Source organism: Scyliorhinus torazame, chromosome 1 (assembly GCF_047496885.1).
Source record: "Scyliorhinus torazame isolate Kashiwa2021f chromosome 1, sScyTor2.1, whole genome shotgun sequence".
NCBI classification, from domain to species: domain Eukaryota; kingdom Metazoa; phylum Chordata; class Chondrichthyes; order Carcharhiniformes; family Scyliorhinidae; genus Scyliorhinus; species Scyliorhinus torazame.
In genome coordinates, this window is record NC_092707.1 from 358,033,788 (window position 1) to 358,051,228 (window position 17,441).

General features: G+C 44.5%; 1 protein-coding gene across 3 annotated transcripts in view; it reads left to right on the plus strand.

Moving 5' to 3' along the window:
• srbd1 (S1 RNA binding domain 1) overlaps positions 1-17,441 on the plus strand; it is a 425,904-nt gene that overhangs the window by 128,782 nt on the left and 279,681 nt on the right. For all 3 annotated transcript variants that reach the window (XM_072510745.1, XM_072510754.1, XM_072510763.1), the window contains exons 13-15: positions 2,544-2,701; positions 11,254-11,344; positions 15,316-15,423. In XM_072510745.1, coding sequence (XP_072366846.1) covers positions 2,544-2,701; positions 11,254-11,344; positions 15,316-15,423 — 357 coding nt within the window. The remainder of the gene's footprint in view (positions 1-2,543; positions 2,702-11,253; positions 11,345-15,315; positions 15,424-17,441) is intronic.

Here is a 17,441-nt window from a genome sequence, read left to right on the forward strand (position 1 = left end):
TGGAGTTCAGGAGGTTGAGGGGAGATCTAATAGAAACTTACAAGATAATGAATGGCTTAGATAGGGTGGATGTAGGGAAGTTGTTTCCATTAGCAGGGGAGACTAGGACCCGGGGGCACAGCCTTAGAATAAAAGGGAGTCACTTTAGAACAGAGATGAGGATAAATTTCTTCAGCCAGAGAGTGGTGGGTCTGTGGAATTCATTGCCACAGAGGGCGGTGGAGGCCGGGACGTTGAGTGTCTTTAAGACAGAAGTTGATAAATTCTTGATTTCTCGAGGAATTAAGGGCTATGGAGAGAGAGCGGGTAAATGAAGTTGAAATCAGCCATGATTGAATGGCGGAGTGGACTCGATGGGCCGAATGGCCTTACTTCCGCTCCTATGTCTTATGGCCTTATGGTCTTATGGTCTTAAATGATCTGCAAGCAGAGACAGAGTGTAACATAGCAACATTTGCGGATGATACTAAAATAGGTGGGAAAGCAGGCAGAGAAAGGGAGATAAAATATCTTACAGTCGGATATAGATAGCTGGAGATTGGGCCAAAAGTTGGCAGATGGAGTTTAATGTGAGGTTATCCATTTTGGCCAATAAATAGAAAGACAAGTTATTATCTAAATGGAAAGCAGGTTTCAAATGCATCTGGGCAGAGGATCCTGGGTGTCTTTGTTCATGAATCGCAGAAAGTCAGTATGCAGGTATAACATGTAATTAAAAAGACAAATGGAATGTTACCGTTTATTGCAAAAGGACTGGAATATAAAAGTGGAGAAGTGCTGTTGCAATTGGATACGGTGTTGCTGGGACTATGGGCTGGATTCTTCCGCCCCGCCTGCTACAAGATTGCCATGGGCAGGACGCGGACCATGTAAGGGTCCTTTAACCTCGGGCGGGGATTTCAGGTCGCCAGGCCAGCGTGGCCGGAGAATCCCACCCCACATCTGGAGTATTGTGTCCAGTTTTGGTCTACTTATTTGAGGAAGGGTATGGTGGCATTGGAAACAGTTCAGAGGTGGTTCACCAAATTGATTCCGAATATAAAAGGGTTGCTTATGAGGAGAGATTAAACAGTTGGGACTTACATTTGCTGGAGTTTAGCCGGATGAGAGGGGATCTGATCGAGGTATATAAAATACTAAAAGGGATTGATAAAGCGAAAGTAGACCAAATGTGTCCCCTTGTGGGGCAATCTAGAACAACAGGTTACAAATATAGGTTGAGAGGCAGTAGATTTAGAACTGAGATGAGGAGGAACTACTTCTCGCAGAGGGTGGTGAATTTGTGGAACCCGCTGCCCCATAGCGTGGTGGAGCCTGAGTCATCAAATGGTTTCAAGAAGGAGATAGATATAGTTCTGATAAATTGGGTTAAGGGGACATGGGGAACAGGTAGGGAGGTGGATTTGAGAGCAGGAAGAGATTTTTTAAAACTTAATTATTGTCACAAGTAGGCTTACATTAACACTGCAATGAAGTTACTGTGAAAATCTAGTCGGGTACACAGAGGGAGAATTCAGAATGTCCAATTTACCTAACAAGCACGTTTTTCATAACTTGTGGGAGGAAACAGGAACACCCGGATGAAACCCATGCAGACACGGGGAGAAAGAGCAGACTCCACACAGACAGTGACACAAGCAGGTATCGAACCTGGGACGCTGGAGCTGTGAAGCAACAGTGTTAACCACTGCTACCGCGCTGCCCATTTCAGCCATGATCTGATTGAATGGCGGAGCAAGCCCGAGGGGCTGAATTGTCTATTTCTGCTCCTAACTCCTATGTAGCTTTAAAATCCATCCACATACCATAAGAAATTATAAGAGCAAAAAGAAGTCTTAAAAAGTGACATCCAGAAAAGATGTCCATATTTCGACCATTTGAGCAGAGCTGAAAAGCTGCAGAGTTCTATCCAAGGGAAATGTGGAGGAGAGCATAAAGAGGAGTTGAAAGTGTAGTTGGATGATGAACTTCATAGGGTGCTTGCAGACCAGCTAAAGTGGATCTGTGAGGAAGACCTATGACGAACATGTATGACATACCATTACAGAGGATTTCCTGGTAGAAGTAGCTACAAACAGAGAGAGGGAGTTAAAAGACCTAGATTTTAATAAATTCAGATTCTACTATTGCAGGACATTAGTGTCCTCCTTGTCAATATTCTTCTCTGTCACGAGGGCGGCACGGTGGTTAGCAATGTTGCCTACGGCGCTGAGGACCTGGGTTCGAATCCCAGCCCTGGGTCACTGTCCGTGTGGAGTTTGCACATTCTCCCCGTGTCTGTGTGGGTTTCGCCCTCACAACCTAAAAGATGTGCAGGATAGGTGGATTGGCCACGCTAAATTGCCCCTTAATTGGAAAAAATAATTGGGTACCCTAAATTTAAAAAAAAAAGAAAAAAAAATTCTCTGTCACTTTTTAGAAACTGCATGGATGAAGATAAATACTGAAATTACGTCGAGCTGTTAATAGACAATCATATAATATGTTTATGTAAAATCTGATTTATTTGGAGAACTTAAGACTTTGCTTATCTTTCTTTTAAGATCCCGTTTAAGCTCAGATGCTGAGAAGGAATCCATTGCAATGTTTGGAAGAAACCTGCGACAGCTTCTTTTGATTAATCCTGTTCGTGGGCAGGTTCTGATGGGGATTGATCCTGGTTTTCGGCATGGCTGTAAAATATCAATAATTTCAGCTACAAGTAGGTTTCTCTCTGCTTTGGAGTGATTTGATGTGGTAAAAAATGGATATATATGCACTTTTTACACTGTTTGGCATAGGATACAATGTATTAACATTTAAATTACAACATTTAAGAAGTTGCTATAGATACAGAGTGGCCCAGTGACTCCCTTGAAGGTAATACAAATCACAGGCCGGGAATTGAATCTGGGAACCTAGTGCTATGAAGATGGTAGGCTATGATTTGCAATTTATCTTGCACTGCATTTAGAGCTTTACGGTTATGATCCCTGTGGGAGAATCGTAAACCAAAATAACCAAATTTACCAAATGGCACCCGATTACCAACAGTATTTCTTTTGTTATTTTTACTTTCATGAATCAAAACCAATGCAAATTAAACATGAATTAACAGGCAAATGAAACTTCAAATAAAAAGGTAAATCTCACTTTCTTTTTTTTTATATAAATGTTTCATTGAAAATTTTTTCCCCAAACAACAATTTTTCCCCTCTTACAAAGCAAACGCAACAATAACAATACAGAAATTTTAAACAATACACAAGTAACAAAACCCCTTTATCTTTGACCTAAACTAACCCCCCCCCCCCTGGGTTGCTGCTGCTGGTCATCTGTCTTCCCTCTAACGTTCCCCTAGGTAGTCGAGAAATGGCTGCCACCGCCTGGTGAACCCTTGAGCCGATCCTCTCAGGGCAAACTTTATCTGCTCCAGTTTAATGAACCCCGCCATATCATTTACCCAGGCCTCCAGTCCGGGGGGTTTCGCCTCCTTCCACATGAGTAGGATCCTGCGCCGGGCTACTAGGGACGCAAAGGCCACAACGTCGGCCTCTTTCGCCTCCTGCACTCCCGGCTCTTCCGCAACTCCAAATAGAGCTAACCCCCAGCCTGGTTTGACCCGGGCCTTCACCACCCGCGAAATCACTCCCGTCACTCCCTTCCAATACCCTTCCAGTGCCGGGCATGCCCAAAACATATGTGCGTGGTTTGCCGGGCTCCCACCACACCTCCCACATTTGTCCTCCACTCCAAAGAACCTGCTCAATCTTGCTCCCGTTATGTGTGCTCTATGTAGCACCTTAAATTGAATCAGGCTAAGCCTGGCGCATGAGGAAGAGGAATTTACCCTGCTTAGGGCATCAGCCCACATACCCTCCTCTATCTCCTCCCCTAGTTCTTCTTCCCACTTTCCTTTTAGTTCGCCCACCGACTCCTCCCCCTCTTCCCTCATCTCTCGGTAAATCTCTGACACCTTGCCCTCTCCGACCCACACCCCTGAAAGCACCCTGTCCTGTATCCCCTGTGTCGGGAGCAACGGAAATTCCCTCACCTGTTGTCTAGTAAATGCCCTCACCTGCATATATCTCAAGAAATTTCCCCGGGGCAACTTATACTTTTCCTCCAATGCTCCCAAGCTCGCAAAAGTCCCATCTATAAATAAATCTCCCACCCTCCTAATTCCCAACTGGAACCAGCTCTGAAATCCTCCATCCATTCTTCCTGGGGCGAACCTATGGTTGTTCCTGATTGGGGACCCCACCAGGGCTCCCTGCACCCCTCTCTGTCGCCTCCACTGTCCCCAGATATTCAATGTTGCCGCCACCACCGGGTTTGTGGTAAACTTTTTAGGTGAGATCGGTAGCGGCGCCGTCACCAGCGCCTCTAAACTCGTCCCTTTACAGGACTTTCTCTCCAGTCTTTCCCACGCCGCTCCCTCACCCTCCATCATCCATTTACGTATCATTGCCACATTGGCGGCCCAATAGTAATCGCCCAAGTTCGGTAGTGCCAATCCTCCTCTGTCCCTACTACGCTGAAGGAACCCCCTCCTTACTCTCGGAACTTTCCCTGCCCACACGAAGCTCGTGATGCTCCTGTCTATTTTATTAAAAAAGGTCTTAGTGATTAGTATAGGGAGACATTGAAATACAAATAAGAACCTCGGGAGGACCATCATCTTAATTGCTTGCACCCTGCCCGCCAGCGATAGAGTCTGCATGTCCCACCTCTTGAAGTCCTCCTCCATTTGTTCTACCAACCGTGTCAGATTAAGTCTGTGCAAGGTTCCCCAACTCCTAGCGATCTGAATCCCCAGGTATCGGAAGTTTCTTTCCACTTTCCTTAGAGGCAAGCCTTCTATCTCTCTACTCTGGTCCCCTGGATGTATCACAAATAATTCACTCTTCCCCATGTTTAGCCTATACCCCGAGAAATCCCCGAACCCCCTCAAAATTCGCATAACCTCTATCATTCCCCCCGCTGGGTCCGACACGTATAACAAAAGGTCATCCGCATATAACGAGACTCGGTGTTCTTCTCCCCCTCTAATCACCCCCCTCCATTTCCTGGAGTCTCTCAACGCCATGGCCAGAGGTTCAATTGCCAACGCGAACAACAATGGAGACAGCGGGCATCCCTGTCTTGTTTCCCTATATAGTCGGAAATACTCTGATCTATGTCGACCTGTAACTACGCTTGCCGTTGGAGCCCCATAAAGAAGTCTAACCCAGCTAATAAACCCGTTCCCAAACCCAAACCTCTTTAACACTTCCCATAAATACTCCCACTCCACCCTATCAAATGCCTTCTCTGCGTCCATTGCCGCCACTATCTCTGCCTCCCCCTCCACTGGGGGCATCATTATCACCCCTAATAGTCGTCGCATGTTAACATTCAGTTGTCTCCCTTTTACGAACCCTGTCTGATCTTCGTGCACCACCCCCGGGACACAGTCCTCTATCCTCGATGCCAGTACCTTTGCCAACAATTTGGCGTCCACGTTCAACAATGAAATGGGTCTATAGGACCCGCACTGCAACGGATCTTTATCCCTCTTCAAAATTAACGATATCGTCGCCTCCGACATCGTCGGGGGTAGAGTCCCCCCTTTCCTGGCCTCATTGAACGTCCTCACCATTAACGGGGCCAACAAGTCCACATATTTTCTGTAATACTCCACCGGGAACCCGTCTGGTCCTGGGGCCTTCCCTGCTTGCATGCTTCCCAGTCCCTTAATAACCTCGTCCACCCCAATCGGTGCCCCCAGGCCTACCACCCCCCGCTCCTCCACTTTCGGGAACCTCAATTGGTCCAGGAACTGCCGCATCCCCTCCTCTCCCTCTGGGGGTTGAGACCTATACAGTTCCTCATAGAAGGTCTTGAACACCTCATTTATCTTTCCTGCCCTTCGCACCGTGTCTCCCCTTTCGTCTCTAATTCCTCCTATCTCCCTCGCTGCTGCCCTCTTTCGCAATTGATGAGCCAACAGGCGACTCGCCTTTTCCCCATATTCATACCTCCTCCCCTGTGCCTTCCTCCACAGTACCTCCGCCTTTCTGGTGGTCAGAAGGTCAAATTCCGTCTGGAGTCGTCTCATCTCCCTGTACAATTCCTCCTCCGGGGTCTCTGCAAATTCCCTATCCACCCTTAAAATCTCCCCCAGTAATCTTTCCCTTTTCTCCCCCAGTAATCTTTCCCTTTGTAAATTTCACTTTCAATAGTCAATGTTCATTGGAGCAATATTCCATCTTGGGTCCCAGGATACTGTCATCACTCAAATGGCACACTCCTGCAGAACCGCCTTATCTAGGTTCATGACAGTATTCATGGCACATCATGTTTCTCACGGACCCCTTTATCGGAACCTTCTAATAAACCCTGTTAAACTATCTGGTTAGCTTTGTCAAAACTGACGCAGCAACAGTAAAATTGCCACTTCACAATCCCTGTTCTATCCCTGTCTCCCACTTTCTGCATTGTTTAACTGTATCAATGGCACACACACACACAATGTGTAAATGTGCCTTCTCTGTTCTTCCCTTTGCTACAGTTCTTCCTTGGGTCTGGCCATAGGCTTTCGTAAATTAACTTCCTTCCTCTTGGTATTGCTTCCAGGTGAATGGTCACCGGGTCACATGGAGCAGTTTCTCAATAGTCAAGAAAATTACAGTTAATCCATTTGTAAATGATAACTTTTCAAGTCATTTTGGAGCATTTGATTCCCTGGACTTTTTTTTTAAGCTACAAATTTTCTTGACTGCCACTTCTGGTTCAAAGACTGTCACAACTGTCATGAACATGTCGAGTAGACACTAGCTTCTTTTTCACTCTCATTCGGATCAATTATTTCAGCATCAATAAGGGATCCTCCTATAATATGTGGCCCGGATCGTCTAATACGGTACAATTTGCCTTCAGAGCATTTGAGGTTCCCCACATTTGCTTTAATAACTTCATGTTGGTGCTGTTGTAAATTTTTATCTCCATGACCTTTGACACTAAACATTTTAAATTTATTTTTCTTGAAAACCACTGATAGTTTTAGAAGACTGTTTGTTGGCACTGTTGAGGTTTCCTTTTATGTTAATATGTAATGTAAAAGTGCCTGGAAGATCGGAATATGAGCAAAATTCATGACAAATTATTAAAATATTGTAACAAATACCAAATCTTATTCATATGCTTTAGGTGTATAACGTTTAGTTTGGGGTACGACATTTTAAAATGCAAGATAAAGAAAGCACTATGACCTTATGAAATAAACATAGTCCACCCTTTGATTTACAATTACTTTAGGTTTATTTATCAGTTTTTCAAACTATGTTTATTTCATAAGGTCATAGTGGAAAGCATTGGAAAGTAAACAATGGGTTACCTCTCTCAGCTTCTTGGTGGAAACAGGTTGTTTACAACTGTGACAGTAAGGAGCTTAAGTTATTCATATTGTTTCCCGGAATGAAAGGAAGGTTTGGGAATTGGTGATAATTAGTTTAAATCTCTTTCTCGGCGTTGCTGGAGAAATAGATTGCAGGGAAGAATTTTTGGGTTTTGGATTTTGGCTATGTGATTGTCCACCGACGAGTTGAAGTCAGCATGGGAGCAGAGAGAGAACTCGCCCGGGCCTGTAGATAGTAGAAGAGGACTATCAGAAACTTCAGTGCATTTTCTAATTTGAAATCCACGAAGCAGGAATGCAGTGAAGACTATGCTTGAACTGGAGAGTCCGCAATCGAGGTATGCTGAAGGAGAGTTGGAGGGTTTGTCTAGCCGAATGCTAGTGGAAGGACCCCCAAAAATCTCTTAGCTCAGAGAAAAGCAGGGACACAGAGCGAATCAAAGTGAATTTATGAGAGCTATGGCATGCCTTGGTTTGGTCCCAGAAGTAAGGAGCCCTCAAGATCCCATAACTCGTACGTTCCTACAACACATGGGCTGCAGTGGTTCAAGAAGGCAGCACACCACCATCATCTCAAGGGCAATTGGGGATGGGCAATAAATGCTGGTCTATCCAGTGACACCCGCATCCCATGAACAAATAAAAAATACTCTGGGTGAAAATAGAAGTAGGACAAGGAATCCTGTTGAGATTTATGAAATAGTGTTAAGCTAGCAGTACTTGTTTCTTCAACGCTTATAAGGTAAAAGTTTCTGTTTAACCGTGAAATCTTGCGGCATAATTCTTTTAGTACATAAATGTGAGTTAGAATTGCTTTTTTAAAATCTACCGGTCTCTACCAAGATCATAACATTATACTTGTAAATAGGGGGCCCTTCTCTCCAAAAAATAACAAAGTGTCATTTCAGGCAGGAAAACCGGTGAGAATCCCGCTGGCTGTTGCAGCACAATTCTCATCGCAATCCACCTCCATTTAGTCATTGGGCTGGCTTCTTCCAGCAGCAAGAGCGCCACGGGCGGGATGGACCCATGTAAAGGTCCATTGACTTCGGGCGGAAATTTCCAGTCGCCGGGCGAGTGCGGCCGGAGAATCCGGACGGCAGTTTCACGCCAAATCGCAATTATTTGGTGCCTCGACAGTGGCGTCAATGTGTTCCACTCCGCACGTACCGTAAACGCCGTTGGCATATCATTCGTGGACCTGACCCGGTATTCTCTGGGGCTTCCGCGATTCTCCACTTCCGCTGGTGGGGACATTCCCGATGGTGAGGTTCACATGGGGGTCGGGTGGGGGGTGGGGGGATATACTGGAGTGGTGAATGCTGGCTGAACTGCGGCCCCTGAGCCAAGCCCACCACCAATGCCTCCAGGAGTGGAGGCGATCTGCTGGATTCCCGCCCTGTGACTTGGGTCCCCTTTGGCGGGTATCTTCTGGGACAACCGGGCCTGGATGGACCCATCTGCTGCTCAGGTGTCCTAGGTGGCCTTGTGCCACCCTGTTCTGCCCACCAGATGCGTCAGGGGCCCCATGACCTCCTCCTGCCGGATACCCAATGGCTTCCGGGCTACTCCCTGCGACGTGGGTGCGAGGGGAGCTGACCCCTGAGGCTACCCCACAACCTGGCTCTGCCAGTCCTGGAGACCCACTCTAGTCTTGACCAGGATCTGCATGCTTGCGGCAATGGAGCACAGGGGGTGGACAATCTTCTTGAACTCTGCCTGTGAGAGGGCAGCCAAGTCCTGGGTCTTGGCCACTGCCTGCGCACATTGCCTCAGGCTTTGGGCATGTTGATCCATGGCCAAAACCCTCTCCCCCCAGGCCTCCACCGCGGATGCCACCCATGAGGTGTATGGCCTGGGTGACACGCATGGCCGGCACCACCTCCTGCTCCTGCAAGCGATTGGACTTCTCCACCTGCACCTGCAGGTGCTGAATGCGCGCCGATAACCTCTCATGTAGTCGCTGGATCTGTGACTGCATCTCCACAATCAATGAGATTGTCCGTTCCAAACTTGTCTGGAAGGTAGCTAGTCCCTGGGGTCGGCCCTCCAACCGCTCGCCTTGTGAGTTCCTATTCCACCTGCTGAACCAGAGCATGTGTGTGGTTACAGCTGTGTGCGACAGGTGTTGGTGCCAGGGGCACAGTGCTGCCTCCTCACCTTGTCTGCCCTGAGGCTGTCGTGCAGTTTCTTTCTGCACTGCTTGCTGGTCCGGATGGTGTTTCTGCTGTCGCCTACTGCCTCTAGGCACAGCAAATGGTGCCACCTGGCAGCCACGGTACTCGGTTGCTCTCCCCTCCAAGGAGTCAAGCAGGGTCTTGAGCTCGGCGTCCGTAATTTGGGGTGCCTCTCTCCTTTCTACCATCTTGTTGGTTGGGAAGGTGCTTGTGGGGAGTGCAGTGTGTATCTGCAGCTGGGTGTCAATCACAGATCCCGCTGCATTTCTCATTGGAATTAATTGTGTCCCATGTGGCGCCGGTGCTGGCCTTTAACAGTCGCTGAATCGGTCCAGGTGCAGCACCAGTTTTGCTGTTGGAGAACTCTGCAAATCCTGCCCCAGCGTCAACACTTAGTCTCCGGTAACGAGAATTCTGCCGCCCGTTTCTCTAGCGATGTAACCCTTTGAACTTGCCTCGCTCTTCAATTTTGACCTTTTGTGAATCCCCAATTTTAAATGCAGCACAGTTGGTGGCCATGCCTTCAGTTGCCTGGTCCCTAATATCAAGCATTTCCTTCCTAAACCTACATTTTATTACATTTAAGACATTATATAAAAACAGGTTTCTATTGAAGAGCCCTGCGAAACCTGGCCATCCAGTATTAAATTCAAGTGGCTGCTAAACTCTTGAGGAACGTCACCTAATTTAAATTCATAGAACATGCAGTGCAGAAGGAGGCCATTCGGCCCATCGAGTCTGCACCGACCCACTTAAGCCCTCACTTCCACCCTATCCCAATAACCCCTCCTAACCTTTTTGGACACTTAAGGGCAATTTTAGCATGGCCAGTCCACCTAACCTGCACATCTTTGGACTGTGGGAGGAAACCAGAGCACCTGGAGGAAACCCACGCAGACACAGGGAGAACGTGCAGACTCCGCACAGACAGTGACGCAAGCCAGAAATCGAACCTGGGACCCTGGCGCTGTGAAGCCACAGTGCTATCCACTTGTGCTGCCCTATAAATGTTATAATCACAGTCCCGCCTCTCTAGAGTGGGTTAATCAGGTGCCCTAAAGCCATTGAAGTTAAACAGGAAGTTTGTGGTGGGTTGAAGCCGTTTTCACACATTTATCAAGTTAACCCCCAACTTTCACCCAGTTTTGTTGGTGTGTAAAATTACCCCAGCGAATCAGTCAATTCAAAGGCAGCTGTGCCGTGGGGTTGGTTCCACAACAGTCCTGCATTTTAGAAAAAATATCCTTCACATTTGCTTTGTTACTGGCACTTTTTTTTTTAAAGAAAGGATTTACCAACCTATTTTGTTGAAATTGGATACTCTGCCAAGCTTCCAAGAGCGCATGGTAGAGTACCCATGGCCAGCATGTATTTTCAGAAGAATACATTTTTAAATGTTCTATTAAAGACCAGTGCATTTCTAATGTTTCTATAACTTACTTGAAGATGGAGGAGTGTTACAGTCACTGTAAAGATCTATGTTATTTAACCAATACAACTTGTGGTTTGTTCCAAGATCTGATGATCTCTGTAGTGAATTGCACTTTTACTAACCTTTAATGGCAAATTGTATCATGAAACTTGTGTGCTGGCGCTTGTTTTGATATAATAAATCCAGTAGCTTTGGATGTTTGAAAATGTGTCATCCTATTCACAAAGTTGTTTGATCTCTTGTTAACCATCCTGCTGTTGTTCTAGGCCAAATCCTTCATACTGATGTGATTTACCTACATGGTCAAGGAGCGCATCGTGAAGCTGAAAAGATAAGATATTTGCTTCATAAATACAGGTGTGGTAGCTGTACTTTGCACCTAGCATTGCAATACCTAATTTTGTGATGTGATTTTCAAATGAATAAAGTGATCAATGGTTTTGGCATATAAATTAAATAATGCTGATAATATTTGCAAAATGCATCCATTCAATTTGGATATCTTATATAGGGTTTATATGGTGAAACAAAAAAGGGATAAAATCACTTCTAAAGTTAATAAGGCAAAATAATGGAAGTTCATTCGTGGTATTTTCCAATGAAATATAAATTTGATCTGACCCAGACACACTTAGTCATGTTGTTTAAGATAAGTATTGTGCCAAAAATATTCAGAAGACTACTTATGTCTGAATAAGTGATCGTTTCATATTAGGAGCCAATGTCCTTGACCTGATTGGAGACAAATTTGGCTAAAGTACTTTATAAATTTATTTTAATGCAGTATTCCTTTATTTTGTGTTCAGAGATTAGATTTTTTGGGGGTAAAGACCTTTTTAAACTGTGTATTTTAAGAAGAATACCTTTCAAGTTAATAAAATCTTTAATGATATTGTAATTAATATATGAATATCTTTAGATCAATGCTGTGTATGTAATTTTTTTTTACACGGGGATAAAGATAAAACCGCTTTCTTAGAAGAAGTTTCAGGAAGGAGAATTCCTTTATTTTGGTCTCTAGGGGGCTTGTTGGATGTCCATACTACCTGTCATTTATTGTGATTGTTATAGAAGATGTATATAAGTTGAACCTTGGATATTGTAGGCCTCGTCAAAAAGAAAAAGGAGGCATTTGTTAGGGCTAAAAGGCTGGGAACAGACGAAGCCTGTGTGGAATATAAGGAAAGTAGGAAGGAACTTAAGCAAGGAGTCAGGAGGGCTAGAAGGGGTCACGAAAAGTCATTGGCAAATAGGGTTAAGGAAAATCCCAAGGCTTTTTACACGTACATAAAAAGCAAGAGGGTAGCCAGGGAAAGGGTTGGCCCACTGAAGGATAGGCAAGGGAATCTATGTGTGGAGCCAGAGGAAATGGGCGAGGTACTAAATGAATACTTTGCATCGGTATTCACCAAAGAGAAGGAATTGGTAGATGTTGAGTCTGGAGAAGGGGGTGTAGATAGCCTGGGTCACATTGTGATCCAAAAAGACGAGGTGTTGGGTGTCTTAAAAAAATATTAAGGTAGATAAGTCCCCAGGGCCTGATGGGATCTACCCCAGAATACTGAAGGAGGCTGGAGAGGAAATTGCTGAGGCCTTGACAGAAATCTTTGGATCCTCGCTGTCTTCAGGGGATGTCCCGGAGTGAGAATAGCCAATGTTGTTCCTCTGTTTAAGAAGGGTAGCAAGGATAATCCAGGGAACTACAGGCCGGTGAGCCTTTTTACTGGAGAGAATTCTTTGAGACAGGATCTACTCCCATTTGGAAGCAAATGGACGTATTAGTGAGAAGCAGCACGGTTTTGTGAAGGGGAGGTCGTGTCTCACTAACTTGATAGAGTTTTTTGAGGAGGTCACTAAGATGATTGATGCAGGCAGGGCAGTGGATGTTGTCTATATTGACTTCAGTAAGGCCTTTGACAAGGTCCCTCATGGTAGACTAGTACAAAAGGTGAAGTCACACGGGATCAGGGGTGAGCTGGCAAGGTGGATACAGAACTGGCTAGGCCATAGAAGGCAGAGAGTAGCAATGGAAGGATGCTTTTCTCATTGGAGGGCTGTGACCAGTGGTGTTCCACAGGGATCAGTGCTGGGACCTTTGCTCTTTGTAGTATATATAAATGATTTGGAGGAAAATGTAACTGGTCTGATTAGTAAGTTTGCAGACGACACAAAGGTTGGTGGAATTGCGGATAGCGATGAGGACTGTCGGAGGATACAGCAGGATTTAGATTGTCTGGAGACTTGGGCGGAGAGATGGCAGATGGAGTTTAATCCGGACAAATGTGAGGTAATGCATTTTGGAAGGACTAACGCAGGTAGGGAATATACAGTGAATGGTAGAACCCTCAAGAGTATTGAAAGTCAAAGAGATCTAGGAGTACAGGTCCACAGGTCATTGAAAGGGGCAACACAGGTGGAGAAGGTAGTCAAGAAGGCATACGGCATGCTTTCCTTCATTGGCCGGGGCATTGAATATAAGAATTGGCAAGTCATGTTGCAGCTATATAGAACCTTAGTTAGGCCACACTTGGCGTATAGTGTTCAATTCTGGTTGCCACACTACCAGAAGGATGTGGAGGCTTTAGAGAGGGTGCAGAAGAGATTTACCAGAATGTTGCCTGGTATGGAGGGCATTAGCTATGAGGAGCGGTTGAATAAACTCGGTTTGTTCTCACTGGAACGAAGGAGGTTGAGGGGAGACCTGATAGAGATATACAAAATTATGAGGGGCATAGACAGAGTGGATAGTCAGAGGCTTTTCCCCAGGGTAGAGGGGTCAATTACTAGGGGGCATAGGTTTAAGGTGAGAGGGGCAAGGTTTAGAGTAGATGTACGAGGCAAGTTTTTTACGCAGAGGGTAGTGGGTGCCTGGAACTCGCTACCGGAGGAGGTGGTGGAAGCAGGGACGATAGTGACATTTAAGGGGCATCTTGACAAATACATGAATAGGATGGGAATAGAAGGATACGGACCCAGGAAGTGTAGAAGATTGTAGTTTAGTCGGGCAGCATGGTCGGCGCGGGCTTGGAGGGCCGAAGGGCCTGTTCCTGTGCTGTACATTTCTTTGTTCTTTGTTTGTTCTTTGAAGTAAGTATTTCTCTACGTTGGTCTAATTCATAAGGGTTGCCGAGGATGTATGCAGTTCAAATAAGAATTTGTGGATGTTGGTATCCTGTAAAATAATTTACAGAGTAAGGTCAGAGGAACTAAAACCGTGAAGGGTGTAACTGAGCCATTTTACTTTTGGTAAATACGTATGCCTGTCCACGATCTAGCTTAAATTGACATTCCCTTTATTTTCAGTGGCTTAATTGAATTTTTCACCTACAACACTTGAGTTAATGGGGAGAAACCCATTTACCCTGAAATTCAAACCACGCACCATACTTTGGAATACAAATGTAATATATCACAGTTTGTGAGAGTGAGCACAGGTTTTTACGGTGTAAGAAAACAAAAGAGTTCAACTACATCGGCTGAAGGATCAATCCTTCAGAGCACAAAATAAGCAGTTAATCATCTTGACAGCGTATTCTTTTGTAGAAACAGTCTGCAGAAAAAAATGTAGGTGATTGAAAATTTCTCCTTGCAAAGACCGGGCGACTGTGATTTTCTTTTCCTGTTCTGTGTGTATGAACTGAATTTTGAAGCACTAGCTCAGAATAATGCAAGGACCTTCAAATGTTGTAGATTTACAGTTTTACTTTATATCCCGGCAATCCGATTAATAAATTAATAGGGTTGATCCACAGATTTCAGTGACTCAAGGAGAGAGCCGACTAGAACCCTCTTGGAACAATGAGGGAGAGACAATAAATGTGGTTTCACCAGTCTTTTATATATACCAAGAACACACAAAAAATTAAACAAATACAAAGTGCCTAGGTTAGGGTAGAAAGTAGTTGAACAAGGAACTTAAAAATCATCAGTATTTTAATCAATACTGTGAATCGAGATGCGTTTCAGACTTGCAGCATTAGAGCGTCAAACAATTTATATCCTTCCAATAAATAAGTCAGTAAGGGGAAATTTTATTTGATAACTGGCTCTGAAAATATTGCAATGGCTTTTTACTTTCATACGTGAAGCCAAAAAGTTATGCTTTGAACCAAATATTTCAACAGTTGTCCAGGAAGAAATGCAGAGTGCACATATGATATGAACCAATTAAGTGGAAATGTAAAGTGATCAGTGGCAATTTGAAGTCTTTCCATGAAGTACTTAATCTGTTTTCGCTTTGTTGATTGAGTGGAGAAATATTCTGCCTAAATTAATGGTTGCTTTCTGAATTTTGTTATTTGTATTTTTTGTTCTCTTTCTGCCTAAAGCTGTTCGACCATTGTTATTGGTAATGGAACCGCTTGCAGGGAAACGGAGTCTTTCTTTGCTGACCTGATTTATAGGAAATATTTTGCTCCACTGGACGTTGTCTACTGGTAAGGTCTCTTCAGTTTTCTTCTTCATGATCATGTTTGTCATTAGAACTGAAATGCTTAATTCAAAGCAAAACTTATTTGTCAAGATCTGCAGGCTATAGATTGAATGACACCACTGATGAAATGAATACTATGTAGATGCACTTCACCAATTTATCAAAGAGTTTTATGACGATGGTGATAATTTGCTCGAAAGTTAGAAATTTTAACGAATGACAAGTGACGCCTATTTCAGACGAGAAGTATTTGACCATCAACCTCTTGAAAATTGATCACAGCTGACAGGAAAAAAATTAAATGTTCTGAGACTCTTGGCATTCGTTTTCTTGCACACTGTGTTAGACAATTTAAAGCCAGCAGCTGAAACCAACTGCAATGTGAAGAAGTGGAAAATGCGAGTGCAGTCCTGCACTTTTAATGTATCATCATAGAATGATAGAATTTACAGTGCAGAAGGAGGCCATTCGGCCCATCGAGTCTGCAACGGCCCTTGGAAAGAGCACCCGACCTAAGCCCATATCTCCACCCCAGCCCCACACCTCTACCCTATCCCCACCTCACCTTTTGTGGACACTGAAGGGCAATTTATCATGGCCAATCCACCTAACCTGCATATCTTTGGACTGTGGGAGGAAACCGGAGCACCCGGAGGAAACCCACCCAAACACGGGAGAACATGCAGACTCCACACAGACAGTGACCCAAGCCGGGACCGTGGAGCTGTGAAGCAACTGTGCTAACCACTATGCTACTGTGCTGCCTATGTATCTAGGTGTAGACCACAGCTTACTTCTCAACCTGCAAACTTGAAAAATGAGAACAAATGTTGACTAATAATAATATTTTGTACAGTGCTATGAATATTCAACTAAACTGATACCCATTTTTAAGCACAGCAATTTGCATTTATCGAGCACCTCAGACGTATATCAGAAGAAAATATCAAGTTCTTTATCGAAGTATATGCAAACAAAATTTGACATTGGATTGGATTTGTTTATTTTCACGTTTACCGAGGTACAGTGAAAAGTATTTTTCTGCGAGCAGCTCAACAGATCATTAAGTACATGAAAATAAAAGAAAATACATAATAAGGCAGCACAAGGTACACAATGTAACTACTTAAACACCGGGATCGGGTGAAGCATACAGGAATGTAGTGTTAATTAGGTCAGTCCATAAGAGGGTCGTTTAGGAGAATGGTTAAGCAGGGAAGAAGCTGTTTTGCGTCTGTTTGTGCGTGTTCTAAAGATAATATTGTGAGGAAGCTTGGTGCAAGTGGTCTGCTGAAGGAGAGATTTGGGAAGGGAATTCCTGGGCTTTGGGTCTAGATAGCTAAAGGTATATCTGCCTATGCGCGAACAAAGGAGAGAGGGAGTTTCAGATATTGGAAGGGATGTGTCTGAATTAATTTGTGCATGAGGAGTTTTAATTTAAAGATATTGGATTGGGGTCCAAGAATGATGGCTGAGCAGGACTTTGGTGCAGAATATGAAAATTGCAGTAGGGTTTTGGAGTTTATGTAAGCCCAAGTTTATGTAAATTCAGAGACTGGAGAGGAGAGAATTGGAAAAGCTTGGGTTTGGAAGAAAAAGCATGGATGAAGGTTTCTGCAGCAAATGGGCTGACGCGGGAGCAGATACAGGTGACGTCACAATGTTAGAAGTGTGCATCACCACGTCTGGCTTGAATGGGCCATTATCTATCAGACCTAGCTTCCTTTGTCAAAACTAGCTGTTGCACTTGGATCATCCTGGATGGCAGATAGTCACAACGTCACCATGATTTAGATCATTGGTATATATGTTTCTTCTGCTTTCCTGTCACATTCTGACTTTAAACATCCTACTCTCTATAGCTTCTTCCGGCACGCTATGCCATCCTTGGGACTTCGTGCTGACGAGACCTACCTCATATCCTCTTCACCTCCAATCCTACTAAACTGACTGCCCAAATTCCGTTCTTTGATTTCTCGTTAATATGATTAGAACTGGTTTCCTCTTGTCAACTACTGTTGC